The sequence below is a fragment of the Procambarus clarkii genome, chromosome 18 (assembly GCF_040958095.1).
Source record: "Procambarus clarkii isolate CNS0578487 chromosome 18, FALCON_Pclarkii_2.0, whole genome shotgun sequence".
In the NCBI taxonomy this organism is placed as follows: Eukaryota; Metazoa; Arthropoda; class Malacostraca; order Decapoda; family Cambaridae; genus Procambarus; species Procambarus clarkii.
Window position 1 is genome coordinate 21,125,379 of NC_091167.1, and position 19,374 is coordinate 21,144,752.

Sequence of the window (19,374 nt, forward strand, 5' to 3'; positions counted from 1 at the left end):
GATCAGAGGCCTAAAATCTGGACTGATTTACACTCGAGATATACCAGCAGTCTTGTATGGATATTTCTTATGTTACATGTAGTGAACGGGATGAGGAAATCAGATGAGACCAATACTATACTTCATATATAGTGCAGTATTATTCACATTCTCTGCATACAAATATAAAGTCTACATGCAGCTACATCAAACCATGATGGTTAAACAGGTAATCTACCCATTTCCCTGCCAATAATTAACTCCACATTTCTACTCCACAACTTGGATCTCTATAACGTGCTACCCACTCACATCCATAACTCCATAACTACATAACTATAACTACATGGTACCATCAGCAGTCCTGGACACCATGGTCTCCTCATCACCACCTTCACCACAACAAAAGGCTCAAGAACTACTAAAAAGAACCTTGTACCTACATGCATAGCTACATATTTACAAATACACTTTCTTACAACCCAATATTTAAATTGGAAACCTTTGTACCTTCATGTGTTAGTGGGTCATCTCAGTACAGCCCAGTAAAACTCCGAGGGGACTGTCACGGGTCCTATAAATCCTTAAACAAATCCAAGTTACTTGTTCATTTTCAAGAGAGCTCTTAATTCACTTCACTCGCAATCAACAGGGATGTCTACGAGGGGTCGAGCCGGTTTTCACCGACTCCCGAGCCCTAATTTCACATTACAAACCACGACTTGAAAAATCTGATGCCTTGTAGACCAAGACAATTAATTTTGGTCATTGTACTAGCCAGAATGTTCACTTGTATACAGAATGTCCCTTAATGACAACCTTTGACTTTTATGAGTCAGCCAGCTGACAGCCACATTTGTGATCTATTTACACTTCACATACACTTGTACAGCAACACCAACACGAGCAAAAAAATTTTGTCTTCACAACTTTGCTATAAATCAATTAGAAATATTTTTAGATGCAATGATATTTTTATATTTTTAAATCTAGTGATCTTGTCACTAATCTTGTCTTGTGATCTTGTCTTGGTTTCTGTACCACCCAGAAGCTTCAGCTTCTGGGTGGCACAGAAAACATTTGTCAAGGTAGAGGAAAAGTCTGCTGGACAACCAAGGCATTAAGCAGCTACCCTAGTGGGTTAGCTACAAATTTTGAATTTTATTTTTTAAGCCCTGCTAACAATGGAGCCTCAAGCCAACATTATATATGCCTGTCAACATTATACATGCCTGCCAACCACTTTTATCAATGATGTTTAAACAACAAGAGTTCTAAGTCAATGACGAACAAAGACAATAGAGCTCTTTTGTCCAGAAACACACACACACAACACAGCTCAAACCACCATTTCAGTGATGGCTCCAATTTCATCTCTGAGACAAGTGCTCAAAGCTCTCTTTACAAACACACTAATGAGCTCCTAGCCCACGTCACAGACAACATATCCCTAAGCCACGTTACTTGACCCAGTAGTATTCTAAGCTTGACAAATCAAAATTTAAATGTTCAACATCCTTCAAATGACTTCACATATATATATTCTGTAGCTAAACATTATTCTATATAAAAATGTGTTCACGCACTATAAAGGTTAAATTAATCTATTGTTATGAAAAAAAAAAATAAAAAATTGTATGGGAGAGACTCAGTTGGACTGAGGACTCCCCAAGTAGACCATTCACTCCACCAGCGTTCTCACCAGTCACTCACCACTCATGCCAGTAGGAGGGAAGGGGGGGGGGCCTGCCAAGGCTTTTCAGCTGCCCTCACATGCCCCTGAGACCAATAAAGGTGGCCGGTAGTAACTTGTAGAGCCACAGCCACACCATACAAACTAGAACCCTGCAAATAAAAACAAAACAAATACCATAAGAATTCCTTTAGTAACTTTACTCCACTGATTGATAACTCATTCTTATATATTTAGAGAAAACGGTTTACCAATGAAAATGTATCGATCCAAATATTTTTGAATTATGAAACAAAATAATAATAATAAAAAAAGATGCTCCAGTAACTCGACAGGTTAGACTGGTAAAGGCTGGATGTGCTCTTGGGGTACCAAGGGAAAATTCACTGAATGAATTTTTTTTTATTATGTATTTTGATGCCACAGACATGGCCACACATTTACAATGCTAACCAGCATATACACATTTTCTTCTGTCTTCCATGGACAGGGTTAGAGATCTGTTGAACGTATAGTTCAGCGATTTAATGAACAATCAACCACAGAAAGTGATTGCAGTGCTTTTCAAATGCTAATCTAACCTACATACATAAATACAACAAACAGGGCTTCTCCCACAGAAACACTCCCCTAACCGGGGCAAGATGGCAAGCCCCAAGACAACTGCAAGGGCCAAGACTCACCGCAAGCAAAGAAGTCCTCATCGGGGAGTGAATCCTGAATGCCAAGTGAGGGGACAGGGGGTAAGGAAGGGGGAAAAACAAGCATGACTTGTTGCTTATTTTGTTTTCTTTCTAGGAGAGTTCTCTTGCTCTTTCTGGACGTAGGCAGCAGTTTTAACCACTGTCCTTTGTTTGTCCCCGGAGATAACTACCCAGAAGAAAAGTGAAAGGACTTACCCCGGGAGGCTGTCGCCGCACACTCCGCAACTCGAAGCCGAGACAACTGGCTGCAACCGCCGACCCAAAGCGACACAGGCTCAACTAGGCCCAGTAACGTTTGGGAGATAATGCGCAGCCAGGACCCTGTTCGATTGCCAAAATCCCCGCGCCCAAATGTCAGCCCAGGACATGTTGCCAAAAACAGCAGCAAGAGCAGCAAACTTGGAAACTTCATGGGCACAGGGATAGACTGCAGGCTGGCTAGCCTTAGCAACCCTGCAGACGACCTGGGAGACCCATACCCGCGAACAGGGAAGAAGGTAATCCAGATCAACCCAAAGCGCGTCCCCGGACACAGGCCGTGGCACGCAAATAATGGTGGAGGGCTGCACCAGACACAAGACATGATGCACCCCCGGCCCGACCAGCCAAGCATCAATAACCGAAAGACCCCTCCGGAAAGCAGCAGTCTCATTCTTTGCCAGTGAAGAAGGAAACAGCTGCTGACAAACAAACCTATCGCCACAACCGAAGGAGCAGAAAACCCCTGCGCCAGAGGAGAGCATGAAGCTCACCGACCCGACCCCTAGAGGCCAATGTCAACAGAAAAAGAGCCTCCACGAAACAATCGTGAACCGAAGGGGCCACAACAAACCATGGAGAAGAAAGGAGAGCATTCTGTCCAATGATCAAGACAGTTCAGGCAGCGCATGAGCAGGCTGGAGGTGAAACGACGCACGAGACAGCTCGTGAAACGGCACAGACGTAACATCAATATTGAAAGCAAGCTGAAGAGGCTCCGCCAGCGCCACACGATATGAGGCGACAGTATGGGGCAAGATGACGGACCTGAACCTCCACAAGAGAAGGACAAGACCACGTCAACAAACGCAGTTATCTAAGAAGGGACAGAAGGAAAAGGAAGGACTGCCAAGAAGAAGCACGCAGGTGGGACACCATCAACGAAGCCACCCCAACACCAACAGAAGGTGAGAGACTCGAAGCAGAACCGAACCAGCCCCGCCATGGGCCAATCGAGCCTAGGAAGAGGCGGAGCCGCAGGAAGATCTTGGGTGCGACCACGGAGCCAGCAGAGCCAGAAACCCAAGTTGGCAAAGGAGGAGATGGCACATCTGCTGTACAGAAAAATATTCCAATGCCAGTGAGCCCGCCAGGAGATCGGAGACGACAGTCCCGACCCCAGACTCTAGAGAAGGGACACCGTTAGACCGTGAAAATGCCAACAGGCAGGTTAAGCCAGGAAACCAGGAACACAAACCTGACAATAGGAGAGGCACAAGGCACAAACAAAACACACATCCATGTGTAGGATAAAAGGAGAAAACGGAAAAACCCAAGAAAATGACCAGAAGAAAAGCCCCAGCACTAACGGCCGGGTACGTACAAGAGTGTAGAAGGAAGATGAGGAACGAAGAAGGCAAATAGCAAACTGGAATGAAAGGGACACGACCAACAACACACAGAGCCGCTGGGCATGTTCCAACAATCCACGCCAACAACACAGTAGTGTGACACGTCCCAACACTAGACTAAAAGGAAAAAGGTGCAAAGGTATGCCACCAGACCAGTAATCGAACCCAGGAGTATGAGCTACGAAGATTGATCGCCACATTTAAGATTCTCAAAGGAAGTGACAAGGTAGAGAAAGATCGACTACGGGACCCCAGGGGGCACACGGGTGGAAAGAGAGCCCAAATGAGCCATAGAGACATGGGAAAGAAATATTGCAGTGTCAGAGGAGTAGACAAGCGGAATGCATGAGGAAACGATGTGGTGGAGGATGACATCACACACAGCTTCAAGTGCAGATAAGATAAAGCCCAGCAGGCACAGGAACCTGCACATGAGCAAATGACAGGTGAGAAGCGGGACCAAAAAGCCAGAGCTCAACTCCTGCAAACACAACTAGGAAAGTACAACTAAACAAGTACTGTACAGAGAATCCAAGGTATACGGAAGGGCGAAGCCAGGCACTCCAAGACAGGGAAGGAATGAATGACACAGATAAGACCACGAAAAACGGGGCCGTGACCTCCCTTGCAACCATGAACCCAGACGAACAAGGAAGGCCACAGGAAGAAGCATGGAAGGGCCAGACAAAACGCCACAACCAATCCGCAACACGCATCCACAGTATGAAAACTGCAGTAAAATGGCACCTCAAAACATCCGGACAGTAACACTTACCCCATAACATATACCCCCACCATTGTACCTCGTAACCTGGTGGAGCTGGGGTCCCTAGCTGGCCTCGAGCATGGGTTGGACATGCATAAGAGTGGGACTGGATTGGTATAAACAGGGGCTGCCTCGTATGGCCGAAGAGGCCTGCTGCAGGCACCTGGTTGTGTTCTGATGTTCTTATATTCATATCCAAAAACCACGAACCAGCGCCTGGCCGAAAGAGATACCAGACCGCATAAACTCGCCTGCAGAACATAGGCATGAACGTGTCACGACACAATGTAGCCGAGAAAATTCTGGGAGCACGGCCAGTGGAAGAAGGCAGAGCCGCAAATGCAGAAGAGGAGGGTAGAGGTGAAGGAGGAGCCCCACACCCATACGCAGGGAAAACCCAGCGTCCTCCTCATAGCAGCAATCCAGAACACCCCCAGTAGCTACTGGGCACGAACTGGAGAATTTAGAGGAGCAAGAGGCAAAGCACCCAAGAGAAAAAGAACACAGAACCCCAGCACATGTGCACACTGCCCATATCAAAACAAACAACCATGGCACATGCGCACCAGGGATGCCAGAATTGAGTTGCTAGAAGTCGTGAGCCGAAGAAAGAAACCATGAATGTGACTAGAAAACTAGACAAAATAGTGTTGTTAATGACCAAAACCCAAAAGAAAGTATACAGGGCAGCCGCCAACCGTAGTCTAAAAGAGGAGTGAAAATAATCATAGAACAGCTTCCCATTTGGGCTACATGGAGCCCACTCTGGCAACCCTGTGCAACGCAGGACAGAGCACGGGGAGAAGAGACAAACACGAAAGAACGAAACGGGACTGAAAACCAAGAAGCTCGGAGAAGGACCAACAAGCCCCAGAAAGGACTGGAAGACGAGAGATTCCAATAATACGGGAAGAAGCAAAACTGTCCTGATCCTTCTAAAACATAAGCAAGCACGAAGGCACAGAAGACAAAGTTGCAACCGAGACCAAAAGTCATGCAGAACCCCAAGAGGGGAAAATGATAGTGAGGGCCCGTCCCAAGAAAAAGGGTGGAGAAACGTACCCACCGACCTGGTGGATCACAGGACGGACCCGGTGGATCCAAGGAACAAGTAACCGATCCCAGGGAGGGGTCGACCCCCCCCCCAAAAACATGTACGGAGGGGGGAGGGGGAGGGGGGGGGGGGGGGGGAACCCCACTCCTTGTAACTGCAAGCCCCGTCCAGAGGGTAGAAAAATCTAGGCGGGGGTTCAATGGGGCCAGAGGAACCCCACATCAGCCCCTCACCAGCCCTGGGAACCCACCAGGCAGGTCCCGGGGCCGAGCTGTTCCCCAAAAGCTCCAGCCTCATAAGAAAAAGCCAGGGCAGCAAGACAAGTACTAAGGAAGGGAGCCCACTGGCAGACTCGTACAACACAGCTGGAGGAACAGGCTCGAATGCCCCCGTCGCTACCCCGGAATGGGAATTTCCCAAGACCGCCCGAGTCTCAAGACCACTACAGGGGAAAAATAAGGGTGCGTGGAAAGAAACAAAACTGAAGCAACCAACATCCCCCCAAGCCCTGTCACACCAACCAAAACTGCGCAACCTCAGGGCTTCCAGGTAGTCCAACTACCTAGCGCATTGCCACCCGCGAAAGGCAACATGCAATGCCCGTGCTGCCTGTACCCGCATAGTCTGCAAAAGACTGGATAACCAAGTCACAAATAAGCAACAAAACTCGAAGGACTCCGGGCCGAAGGTGCCACCAACCCCACAGGCAGCAGACGGAGGCAAAGACAGTGAGAGTCACCCTGAGTCAAGGGGACAGAGCAACCCTCGAACTCGCACAAAGCGAGGGGAGGATTCCGAGGTTACATTCAATGGACCCACGCGCTCCCTAGGGGATTCACAGGGTTCTGAGCATTTACGGAATTCACACCCAGGTAATCCCAGGCAGGGTACTGCTAACCAATGCCCAAATCTACCAAACAATGTTCTAAGAAACTGAACCTCCGGGACGTGTACACAAGGACCTAGCAAGAGGTCCACCGGAAGAAGGAAGAATACCCAGTACACAGGGGGCAAGAACCAAGGCAGACCCCCCACCAGGCAGACAAACAAAAAGAAAAAGAAAACCTCCCCTGCACACCTTCCCCCTCCCAGGGAGGGGGGAGGTGCGCAGACAGCGGCGCGGCGACGTGTGACGTCATGCTCGTTTCTTTTTGTGGAGTTCTATCCACTTGTTCGGCTTTTGGTAGCAACTTTCACCAGAATAGGGGTTTGTTTTGGGACACTTACCTTTCTGGGTGCCTGACCCGGTCAATGGCAGACATAGAATGCTTCCAACCACACGGAGGTTTCTATAGGCCATTGCTCCCACGCCTCACTGAGGGGGCCAGGTTCTGGCTCGTGGTCCCCGGTAGGCCCCACAGAACTCCATACACATGGTTGATGCCAAAGTCCGACATTAGCATATCAGCCTGGATAAGCTCCGGGGAGCCGAAGGGGCTCCCCCCAGAAAAAATCTGTACTTACCACCCAATGATGTTTGTTGAGCATTAGGTTGAACCACTCCACCTGCTCCAGGAAAAGGTTTCCTGAAGTAGTAGTAGTTGTTGTTGTTTTAGTTAGCTACTCAGAACAAAATGTCCATGTAGCATGGGCTATGGTGAGCCCATAAACTTCCTGAAGTTTCTCAATCCATGTTTTATAGGTAGAGTGGATGAGGGTAAACATTACTGCTTATCCACCCAGAATGTCCTCTTGCAGTGGTACAAGCTGTAACATGGTGCAGCACACAGTGCCACACCACACGACTTGCACTTAAACTTGGTGTCCTTCCTTTTACCAGACTTGTAGCAGACACCACACTTCAGACCTTTCTCGATGTGAATTAGAGAATGGTTCAAGTTCCTATTCAGACGTTCTGGTTTATCCACAATACGAGGGCTTCTCCTAGCAGCAGCAGCACCAGGAGGAGTAATCTGACTCTCGTCTTCTGAGTCAGATGATGAATTTTCCTCTCGAGGTGAAGCTGGGAATAGTGGCCGCCTCACACCTGATGGTCCGGGTGTTGAGACATTGTCGCCAGTAGATCTGCTCTTATGTGCATCACGAGCATGTATGTTGTCATTTTGGAGAGGACTATTCTTAGACTCAAAATTCAGTAGTGACAAAATGATCTCTTCGTGGAAATGCAGCAATTTAAGTTTCTTTGTATCAATTGTGTAGTACTTGTATAATGCAAAAGCATTATGGATAGCCATTTGCAGAAAGCAGAATTTCTTTATCCACTTGTGACATTTCCGAGTGAAATGATAATATTTAACCATTTGGTCAAAGTGATCAACACCTTTCATGTTGTTATTGTAGGCACAGATTGTGTTTGGTTTGTTCACAGTGACCTGTTGCACTGAAGATGTTTCGGTTTGTTCACAGTGACCTGTTGCACTGAAGATGTTTCGGTTTGTTCACAGTGACCTGTTGCACTGAAGATGTTTCGGTTTGTTCACAGTGACCTGTTGCACTGAAGATGTTTCGGTTTGTTCACAGTGACCTGTTGCACTGAAGATGTTTCGGTTTGTTCACAGTGACCTGTTGCACTGAAGATGTTTCGGTTTGTTCACAGTGACCTGTTGCACTGAAGATGTTTCGGTTTGTTCACAGTGACCTGTTGCACTGAAGATGTTTCGTCAGGTTTGTGCACTCGTGTTCTTCGTTCCACTCGTGTATCTGCATTGTGGCAAGTTGTGATGAGTGAAGCAACTCGCTTATCTTTCCACAGAATTATAAAAGTATTGTTCTTCTGTCGGAATACAGTTTTATCTACTGTCAGTTTACCCTTTGCTTGTAGCCGAAGATCACTTGGTGCACCACACAGCAATCTCAGAGTACCACAGGTGTATGCACCTTGTTCAACCAGCTTTTCACTCAGTTGAACCGAGTTATAGTAGTTATCCATATATAAATGGTAACCTTTATTCTTCAGAGGTTCAATCAAGCCCATAACCGCTTGAATCATTGTTTTCCCAATTTCTACATACACTTTAAAATCATAGATGTAATCAGTATGTGATTCAGCCAGCATGTACAGTTTTACTCCATACTAATCAGGCTTATTTGGATTATAAACTTAGAAAGCAAGACGGCCACGCCAAGATATTGTGCTGTCATCCAAACACAGATTTTTCTGAGGAATGTATAATGTTTTGGATATTTTGAGAGACATTCCATGAATGTTCAAACTTTTATTAGTCTGTCTTCATTGTTTTTGGGAATGGCATTATTGTTATAAGTATGAAAATACTTTGAAATCAATTCATGGCGTTTCGCAATCATAAAAGTATTGAAAGAATGTACATCCCATAATTTGCCCGTTTGCCAGTACATTCTCATCGTTGGCAACTTCATAACACATATCAACATTGTCAGTGCCAAATATCTGGCAAGCTCTTTTACACTCACTTCATCCCACTTATTGTTTGAGTTGTCAGAAGCATTGGACATGCTTTGTGATGCATACAATTTTGTTTCATGTACCATAAATTTCAGCAAATCTTGCGTAATAACTGTAAAAATCCCAGAGGAGTGCTTGGTACTGGTACCATCAAGCCCGGTGTTCCAGTAAAACTGTCTACAAATGGTGCAGTGTTGTCAGTAGACCAGGCTTCACCAGAACTGGTGCGTGGGGTACGTGTGGTACAAGATCTATTAGCACGCTCTGCACGTGTAGCTGTGGTGGTATCAAAATCATCATCACTCCCCTCACTTTCAATTTCATCCTCATCTACTGTTTCAGTTTCAATCACCTCACTATCTACATACTGTCACTTTCGTTACTTTCAAGATCAGAAAATTTGTCAACTAAAGCCTGGAATTTTGTTGGCGAGTTTCACTTTTCTCTACTTTTGCCAAACGCTACTTAGATTCTCCCTCAGACGTCTTTCTTTCACTGCTCTTGTCCTGGGACGGCACTGTTCTTGAGCAGTATCCATCTTAGGGTAAATGTAGAGTGTATAAAGGAATTAACAAATATAGCCGAGGAAAAATAGCCGGAACGGGCACACATGTTGGACGCGAGGGGAGGCTGCAGTGGTCACGAGGTTTCAGACAATAACAATGAGCCTATGACGGCATGTGGTGCCTTGATGCCACATGGGCCATAACAGAAAATGGGAAGACGTTTGCTCAAAATTTAAAACACGTCCCATAATGATTGGATAAAAAATTGAATTTTAACAAATATTTTCATTTTGGGCGCCACATACGTTTCAGGCGGGCATCCCCAGAGTTATCTGTGTATGTCAACTACGTCCCGGGAACATCAAAGTGTTAAGCATTAATATACAGTGAATTTTAAAACAAGTTTCCAGCAGTCATGAGGATTACAAGAGCTAACATGGAAGTAGCAGAGGTAGTGAAAAATTTGTGACAGGAAAATAACGGAGATAAACTTGGCAGCTAGTGATCTCGGGGAACTATGTGATCATAAAGCAACCTCATGGTGTGAACAGCAATTTAATTAATTTAAAGGTTAAGGTACAAGGTACATGCATATGCAATCAGTCTAATAACTAAATTAATTCCTACATGTTGACCAGACCACACACTAGAAGGTGAAGGGACGACGACGTTTTGGTCCGTCCTGGACCATTCTCAAGTCAATTGTCATGGAGAATGGTCCAGGACGGACCGAAACGTCGTCATCCCTTCACCTTCTAGCGTGTGGTCTGGTCAACATACTTCAGCCACGTTATTGTGACTCATCGCCTGCTTAATTCCTACATGATCGTACAGACATACCTGAGTGCTACCATAAACGGTGAAGGTGTAGATTTCGAGACAAAACAGAACGCACATCAGCAGTAAAACGGAGTGCGTCCAACACGGGTAGCAAGTTGAGCAGGGACGTGTCCAGGGGATCACTGAACCACGACTTAATGGGAACTGCATTATCTGCATAGAAATTGATTTAATAATTCTCATTTAGCACCGTGAAACTGTAGACTAACAAACTTTATGTATCACTTAACATGCAAATAAAAATCTATAACTCATTTAGCAATAAACATCACTGAACAGGATCTTATTTTCTTTCATTACAAATTACAATAAATCTGAAAGCAATACAAAATAAAACTACTATTTTTCAGACATCTACATTAAGTTTATTATAAATATATTCCTTGCTTCCTAGTAGTCACTTAAGTAAACAGCAAATGGCAACATGTGGGAGGCGCTGTTGGAAATTTCCAACGCTAATAAACTACTATTGTATTATAATAAATCATCATCATCATATACTAACTACAGTAGTAATTAATTTCACTAACGGTAGTGTCAACATAAATTAACCATTTCATCTGCGTATTAGTGCTAGAATTCTCATGAAATCGAGTAGCAACATTGCGTCAGATAATATCCAGTTGGACACATTTATTACCAATGTGTTAGAGAATTGAATGTGGTTCTCTAAAATTGTCAGTATTCCGTGTAATAATTACCTACGGACAATATAACTCCCAATAATCTAAAACCGAGTTATTAACTGAAATAGTTATGTAGTAACAGTTTTCTCCGTTACGTGCGAATGTCATGGAGAAAATAAAATCTTCTCCATTTCTCGTTTAACACCATAAAACGAGAATATGATAATATTTAAATCAGTATAATTGCAACCCAGTTCTCATTAACGTATTACATCCATAATTGGGCGGAAAAGAATTATTTGTGATTAATAATTTCTGTGGTGAATGCGAGAGACGGATTGAAGGAGGCGGAGATGCCATTGTGAGAGAGGGCATCCCTGGCGTGAAGAGTGGCGAGACACGTGGTAGTGACTGGGGAGTTTATCGACAAGAATTACGTTGATACCTGGTCAACAGTTAATCATTACTTATCCACGCGTTCTATAGTGCCCGGCCAGTTAATAACGCGTCAACAATTGAAGCCAAGACCCGTAATTACACGTACACAGCAGTGGACGTCTGGGACTAGCTGACGCGGTTTCGGCAGACCTCAGTATTTGATACGCTCATGTTAAGTATATGGTTCTCGTTTGATGCATCATCCTAGATTATATATTTGTGAGTAGTTTGTCGTCATACAGCAAGGATACCTAATACACAATGTTAGTAAACTTATGACAATTTTCTCCGTTTTCATGAATATTGAAAATAAATCGTAGCCTAATCAAATGCTACTTAAATTTCTCTGATTTCAGCGTGTATACGAGGAGTCGTCAAGTTGTTTCTCATCACTCGTGATATTCACCTCGGGTTCTTTCTTTGTGGAGATCCTGTGACCACGAGGACTAATGACGAAATGGCGTTACAGAAATCGTCTTAAAGCTAAGACATTTTTCGTACAAATTTATTTAATATTATTATTGATTTCTATATAATTCCTGTAGGATCTTTACATTGAATAGATTATTACCAGAAATGATAATTGGTAATTAATGTGTTTTGCTCTGACTGTTGCTCAGTAATTCAAATTCTTTAATATTCATAATTTGAGTTATCATATCTTTGAATCTATAGTAGTTTAGATTTATTATGTTATTTACTCAACAATGAACTAGTGACGAACCACACTGGTTCCTAGATATATATGAACTTCTAGAAATACCCCCCCAATGTAGGTCTTTGAGGCTTTGACTTTAATTAATTAATAATACAGTCTATTCATTATTTTCAAGTGATTATTCATTTAATTAGTATCCATAGACACTGATTCTCTAGTGTTATTCTAATGATCACTTTTATTCGTTTTCCCTCTTTTCACAAAAGTGGGTGGTCCTTCGATTTATTAAATACAATAAGTAAATAATTGAATATATGAGTCAAGCCCCAGATATCCCACAGGTGCGTTGAGAGTCATCAGACTCTCAGTCTCAGTGTGCGCGTGCATGTCGCAGTGTAAACGTTGTCTTGGTTTAAGTGAGGGTCACAATATATGAGGATGGGTAGGTGAAGAGAAAGGTGGCAGATGAATGGTTGGGGAAGGTGGGTAAACATTGGTGTCTGGATTAATTATTGCTTAGGTACTAGATATACGAGTGAGTGCACTGATAGAGAGGAAAGTGGCTGGTTGGATGGACAGGACAGGTAGGTGGATAAATAGATGGATTAACAATTTCCCTCACCTGGATATTGCCTATACGCTCCTGGGGAATTATCTAGAATGAATATAGAAGCCAAATCAGGACAAATGGCAGCCAGGTCTTTTGTGTAACTACCATAGTCGAGCGTACAGTGTTGGCGGTAATATCGCCGCCGTAAAATTCCACGGCCGCCATCCAGCTTATCCGCAACTGCCGCTCCATATATTTCCATACTAGCTGTGAAAACCACCAGGTCGTACCACTGCGAGACCTGAAAGATGAACAATAACTATATTGTAGTAAACCAAAAAAAAACTTTGAACAACAGCAACTACACACACCTTCATATACCATAAACAAGTACCAGACTGCATTATATTGCCAGTCTTCAATTTTTGTACATAGGAATGTTGAATAATACCGAGTTACTCACATTTCTCCTAAAATTTGAACAATTATTTGTTTTTATTTTTTTACCTCTAGTCTTGCAAGACCAACTTTATTGAAAAATAAGTAAAAGAAAGTTGGATAAATAATACTTGAGAAATGAAAACTGTTGATTACTTATCATCATCTTTCCAGGACTGAGGCAAAGTATACAAAGCAGTAATAGAGAACATTGTACAACTCTCCAAGTGGGTTATCAAATTTACAATAAAAAACAAGTGCTGAATGTAATGAAACACCAATTTCTGGGTGAGCCCCCCATGACTCCCTGAAGCTACCATCTTTAATGTAGGTGCCATTTACTAGGTGTCATCAGTCGTCGAGTTATCTGGCCTACAGGGAACACGGCACTAGGAACCTGGTCTCCTCAGGGGGTGCGGGGAGTTGTGGCATTTATATATTAATGTATTCATTTACGCTACCATCAAGGGAAGCCCCCACAAAGTCAAAACCAACCACAGCTGGCAGCGTCTGATACCTGCAGACGTGAAACCAGCCATACAACTCCCCAAACTATGTAAACAAATGACCGAAAGTGTTACATCCAGTACCAGCTTGTTCGTTCCACCTTCCCTTTATTTGGGGAAGGGCAGGCCACGGCTCATATGGTGAATAGCCATCAGTTCGATGAATGCAGTTTTTTTCAGTTTAAAAAACTGAAAAAGTTTGTTTAGTTTAGCTCCTAAACTTCTTAGCTCCTGAACTTCTTATTCTAGGAGCTATTCATTTTAATGGACTTCAACCTCAGTTGAAAACCTTGCCCTTGTCTATATATACAAACTTTTGGAGAGCCTTAATTCTGGAACCATTTGAGCTACAGTTGTGGGACAAATCTTGTTCTATTTTTCTCATTAAAAAATTGTTGACCATATATCTACTGTTTATATAACACAATCTCTAGACAGTTCCAAGGTATTTGATCAATGTTTATTTTCAGGTCAATAAAATGTTCCAGAACTTGAATATCCTAAATCTTGGTCACTATGCTGCCAAATGCAAGAACATCTTTAAAGACATTCATCTCTTCTTGAGGTTATCTTGAGATGATTTCGGGGCTTTTAGTGTCCCCGCGGCCCGGTCCTCGACCAGGCCTCCACCCCCAGGAAGCAGCCCGTGACAGCTGACTAACACCCAGGTACCTATTTTACTGCTAGGTAACAGGGGCATAGGGTGAAAGAAACTCTGCCCATTGTTTCTCGCCGGTGCCTGGGATCGAACCCAGGACCACAGGATCACAAGTCCCGTGTGCTGTCCGCTCGGCCGACCGACTCTTACCTAAAGATCTGAGGCAGAAATCTGTCCCTTAAACTCACAACAAACCATAATGCAAAAACTGTCTATGGAAGTGAGCAAAATCTCCGTCACCACAGTCCGCAATGTGCACTGAAGAATCCCAGGCTCAAAACATGAAGACAATGTAGCAGAATTTGAGGCTAAAGTTACGGAAGATAATGCAGCTGATCAGTATGAACTTGCTGAAATGATTAAGCTGCTGGGCAAAATAGGAGATCGATGAAGGCATGGAGACTATCTCACAGTCTACATTATACTAAGAAGAAACCTACAGAGAGTGGAAGGAGCTGTGAAAAGGAAGCTTGAATGTTTTCTTAGGTATTCAATTTTATCCCCAGATTGCAAAGCCACAAAGATAAAAATTCTTCAACACTTAAACAGTTAAAAGAAGAGTTTAGTAGAGTGACAAACAGAAGTGAAAAATAACATTTCTGATGCTCCTACCAAAACCATGGAGTAGAAATCATGAAGGAATTAAAAGTGTTCAGAGTACATGGCTATTGAAGCAAAATATTTGGTGGTAGAGTTTGTAGTACTTTCAACACCACATCCACAGCTGGGCTGCCTTTGGATCAATGGTTATGAGATTATCACATTTACCACAACTGCCGAGTCATTCTTATCAGTGCATAAACATAGATAATTATATGAAATGTGTATATAGTGTAATAATACCAAAAACAGTATGTTTTATTGTGCAAAGTATTATGCACACATTAGTGACACCAATGTAGTTGTGTGCATCAATGTTCCACACGTTTTATTCTAAAGATTGGTCAAATTACACACTGCTGCATAATATAAGCTTCAAAAATCCAGTGAAAATACAAATCAGTGACATTGAACTAAATCTGTATGAACATATTGGTGGCAACTCCTGCCACCTGTCCGGCCCGGGCAGCTCCACGGGACGTCACATCCATCAGTGATGTGAATCAGTGATGGCAACTCAATACTTCCTCTCTCCACCACAGAGAAAATAAGCGATATAGAATTTTGTTTTGTATTTTTAATATTTATAAATTTATATTTATATTTTTAAATTATGAATTTGGTTTGAGAGAAATCTATATACAGTATAAAGGAAGCTATATAAAAATTTGAAGTTTCCTGTGATCAGGGAATGTATTGTAACAATATTAGAAAGAAAACAAAAATTTCCTGTGCACTTGCACCCAAGTTGCTGATCGGGGCCAATCGGCCGAGCGGACAGCACGCTGGACTTGTGATCCTGGGTTCGATCCCAGACGCCGGCGAGAAGCAATGGGCAGTTTCTTTCACCCTATGCCCCTGTTACCTAGCAGTAAAATAGGTACCTGGGTGCTAGTCAGCTGTCACGGGCTGCTTCCTGGGGGTGGAGGCCTGGTCGAGGACCGGGCCGCGGGGACACTAAAGCCCCGAAATCATCTCAAGATAACCTCAAGAAGTTGTCACATGAAACAAGTAATTACCCAAGTGTAGTTACAGGATAAGAGCTACGCTCGTGGTGTCCCTTCTTCCCAGCACTCTGTCATATAACACTTGGAAATTACTGACAGTTTTGGTCTCCACCACCACCTCACCTAACTTGTTCTAACACTAACAAACTTCCTGTTTGCGAAAGTGAATTTTCTTATATTTTTTCGCCAACTTTGTTCAGTTAGTTGAAATCTGTGACCTCTTGTTCTTAAAGTTCCAGGTCTCAGGAAATCTTCCCTATCAATTTTATCAATTCGTGTTACTATTTTGTACATAGTGATCATATCACCTCTTTTTCTTCTTTCTTCTAGTTTTGGCATATTTAAGCTCTAACCTTTCCTCATAGCTCTTGTCCTTCAGTTCTAGAAACCACTTAGTGGCCTGTCTTTGCACCTTTTCCAGTTTGTTGATGCTCTTCTTAAGATATGGGCACTACACAACCACTGCATATTCCAGCTTTGGCCTAACAAAAGTTGTGAACAATTTCTTTAGTATTTTGCCATCCATGTATTTAAAAGCAATTCTCAAGTTAGAAAGTGCAGCACAGGCTCCTTGCACAATGTTCCTAATGTGGTGATAGTTTTCTATCTAGAACCACCCCTAGATCTCTTTCTTTATCAGACGTCTTTAACGATTTCTCGCATAATTTATAGATTGTATGGGGGCCCATGTTCTCCAATTGCACATTCCATAACATGCATTTATTTACATTAAATTCCATTTGCGAAGTGGTGCTCCATATACTTATTCTGTTCAGGTCTTCTTGAAGGGCAAGACAATCATCTATGTTACTTATCTTCCCTATTATCTTAGCATCATCAGCAAACATGTTCATATAATTCTACATTCCATCTGGTAGATGGACTTCAACCAACCAGGTATCAACCAGATCGTTTATGTAGACAGTGAACATTACTGGTGCAAGAACTGAACCCCTGTTGTCCTCCACTTATGACATTTCTCCAGTCCGATACAGTTCCTCTGATTACTGCCCTCATTTTTCTTATCAGTTAGAAAATTTTTATATCCATGTTAGAAGCTTACCTGTCACCCCTCCAATATGTTCCAGTTTCCAGAACAACCTTTTATGTAGAACTCTGTCGAAAGCCTTTTTTAGGTCCAGATAGATGCAGTCAACCCAACCACTTTTTTCCTGTAAAATCTCTGTGGCACATTCATAGAAACCGAGGAAATTTGTTTCACAGGATCTTCCAGATCGAAAACCATACTGTCTGATATTATATAGTTTGTCTCCAGGTGTTCTACCAATTTACTTTTAATTATTTTTTCCAATATTTTGACTATTACACTTGTCAATGATACAGGTCTATAATTGAGGGAGTCTTTCCTGCCACCACTATTGTAGTTTGGAATTATTTTAGCCTTTTTCCACACATCTGCTATGACTCCTGTACACGGGAATGCCTAAAAAATTAGTTGAAATTGAATGCCGAGTTCAGGTGCACATTCTCTCGGAACCCATGACGAAACTCCATCTGGGCCAACTGCTTTGTTCTTACTTAGCTCCTTCAGCATTTTTTCCTGTCGCTAGACACCTCTATGTGCTCTATGTTGTCCTCTGGAATTCTTATTATGTCTGGTTCCCTGAAGATTTCATTTTCTACAAACATACTTTAGAACTTTTCGTTTAATGTTTCACACATTTCATTTTAATTTTCCGTGAATCTGTTTCCTTAACGTGCACAAAGCAGGTGGTTAATTGCCTACTGGAACACTTGGCCCTTTAGCAAATTGGCTCTTTTGTAGCCCTTTAGCAAATTGGCTCTTTTGTAGCCCTTTAGCAAATTGGCTCTTTTGTAGCCCTTTGGCAAATTGGCTCTTTTGTAGCCCTTTAGCAAATTAAGCTTTAGAGTAGTGTTTTCCATCTGGGGTTGTGTGACACCCCAAGTTAACTAGGGGTTCAACAAGAGTGATAAATAGGCTAACTATAATCACATGCAAATATATTCGAGACATTTTCGGGTAAACTTTTTTTTTTCATATAACCAGTATCAAGATCAAAGACACTCTCTGCTTTCAGTTGACAATGAAATTCATGTAATTACCTAAGTGTAGTTACAAGAGCTACACTTGTCATGTCCCATCTACCCAGCACATACAAAGTTACAAAGTTTTGAAACTTTGTAAAACAAAGTTTCAAAACTACAGTACTTGCAGTTTTGAAGATACAAAATCATACAAAATACAAACAAATTAAAAATTATTTGTACAAAATTAAAATTTTCACAATTTCAAATTCCTAAAACTCATCTAATACAGTATTTCATCAATTTTTATTTGTGTTCATTGTGGGCTCAGAATGGCATATAAAGTTCATTTTCCTCCGGACAAAATTTAGTTTGAGAGTATAGTTTACTGTAAAAAAAAAAGTCGGTGTGGCTTTCAAAATACAGTATGTACAAAATTTAGATACAAAAATTTATAACTCCAAAAGTTATGGGTTTATGAATAATCGAGCCAGAGGAAATCCGAGAACTAGGAATTATGCAAATACTGTATGTAAAAGTGGTGAGAATTGCTCAGAAACTGAATTTTAAGAATTGTAAAGTTGTAAATCCTGTTCATACAGAAAAATGAAGGTAACCTTCTCGACAATAAATATAGTAATTCAAATTGATGTCATATCTAGTAAATTTAAATAAATATTGCTTGGCATTCGTACTCGAATATGTGAAAGTTGTAGGCCAATACGTGTTGAAATAAAGTCAATAAAAAATACCCCCCCCCCAAAAAAAAAATATAGGGATAATTATAATGAGTTAGAGGATATATATAATTATACTTTATATAAGTGATAAAGCCCTCATCTGGTCCCCATTCAGCAAAAACAGCCTAGAAACACGAAGAAAACGAGTTTGAAATCTGTGAAAAAATAGGCTAAAAAAAAATTCAGTCAACTTCTGCCACCTGTGACCAATTTATTTGTTGACCAGTTTCATTCCAACTTCACATACTTAATGACGGGTATGCTTTCTCCAAGACGCATAAGCCACAGCAAAAATAAGAAACAAAGGAGAGGTTGGGGAATTTGGAGGACATAAGAAATATTGGTATTGGGCAATGTATTTATGTGGTATTTAATAAAATAGAGCAAAACATAATCGATCATCATTATTTTGCCTTTCAGGTGGGAATCAACAATTCTAGAAGGCACCAGCTGCATCCTCCTCACTACTACTATTCTTCTTTTTGCATCGGACAGGAACTTGCATCTCTCGATCACTGCATTATCCACGAGTTCCACTAACTAGGTGTTATTGTTATCAGTACTAACTGCAAAATTTTTTTTTTTTAATTCATATAAAATCCCTTTCTT

The 19,374-nt window shown here is 42.2% G+C and overlaps 1 protein-coding gene across 1 annotated transcript in view; it reads right to left on the reverse strand.

Annotated features, from left to right (window-relative positions):
- Nucleotides 1–1,086: 1,086 nt before the first annotated feature.
- Nucleotides 1,087–19,374, reverse strand: part of Dd (CTD nuclear envelope phosphatase 1-like protein dullard) — a 30,764-nt gene continuing 12,476 nt past the window's right edge. The window contains exons 4-6 of the mRNA XM_045736938.2: nucleotides 12,882–13,110; nucleotides 10,538–10,690; nucleotides 1,087–1,824 (exon numbers count right to left, since the gene is read on the reverse strand). Coding sequence (XP_045592894.1) covers nucleotides 10,545–10,690; nucleotides 12,882–13,110 — 375 coding nt within the window. The 3' untranslated portion in view covers nucleotides 1,087–1,824; nucleotides 10,538–10,544. The remainder of the gene's footprint in view (nucleotides 1,825–10,537; nucleotides 10,691–12,881; nucleotides 13,111–19,374) is intronic.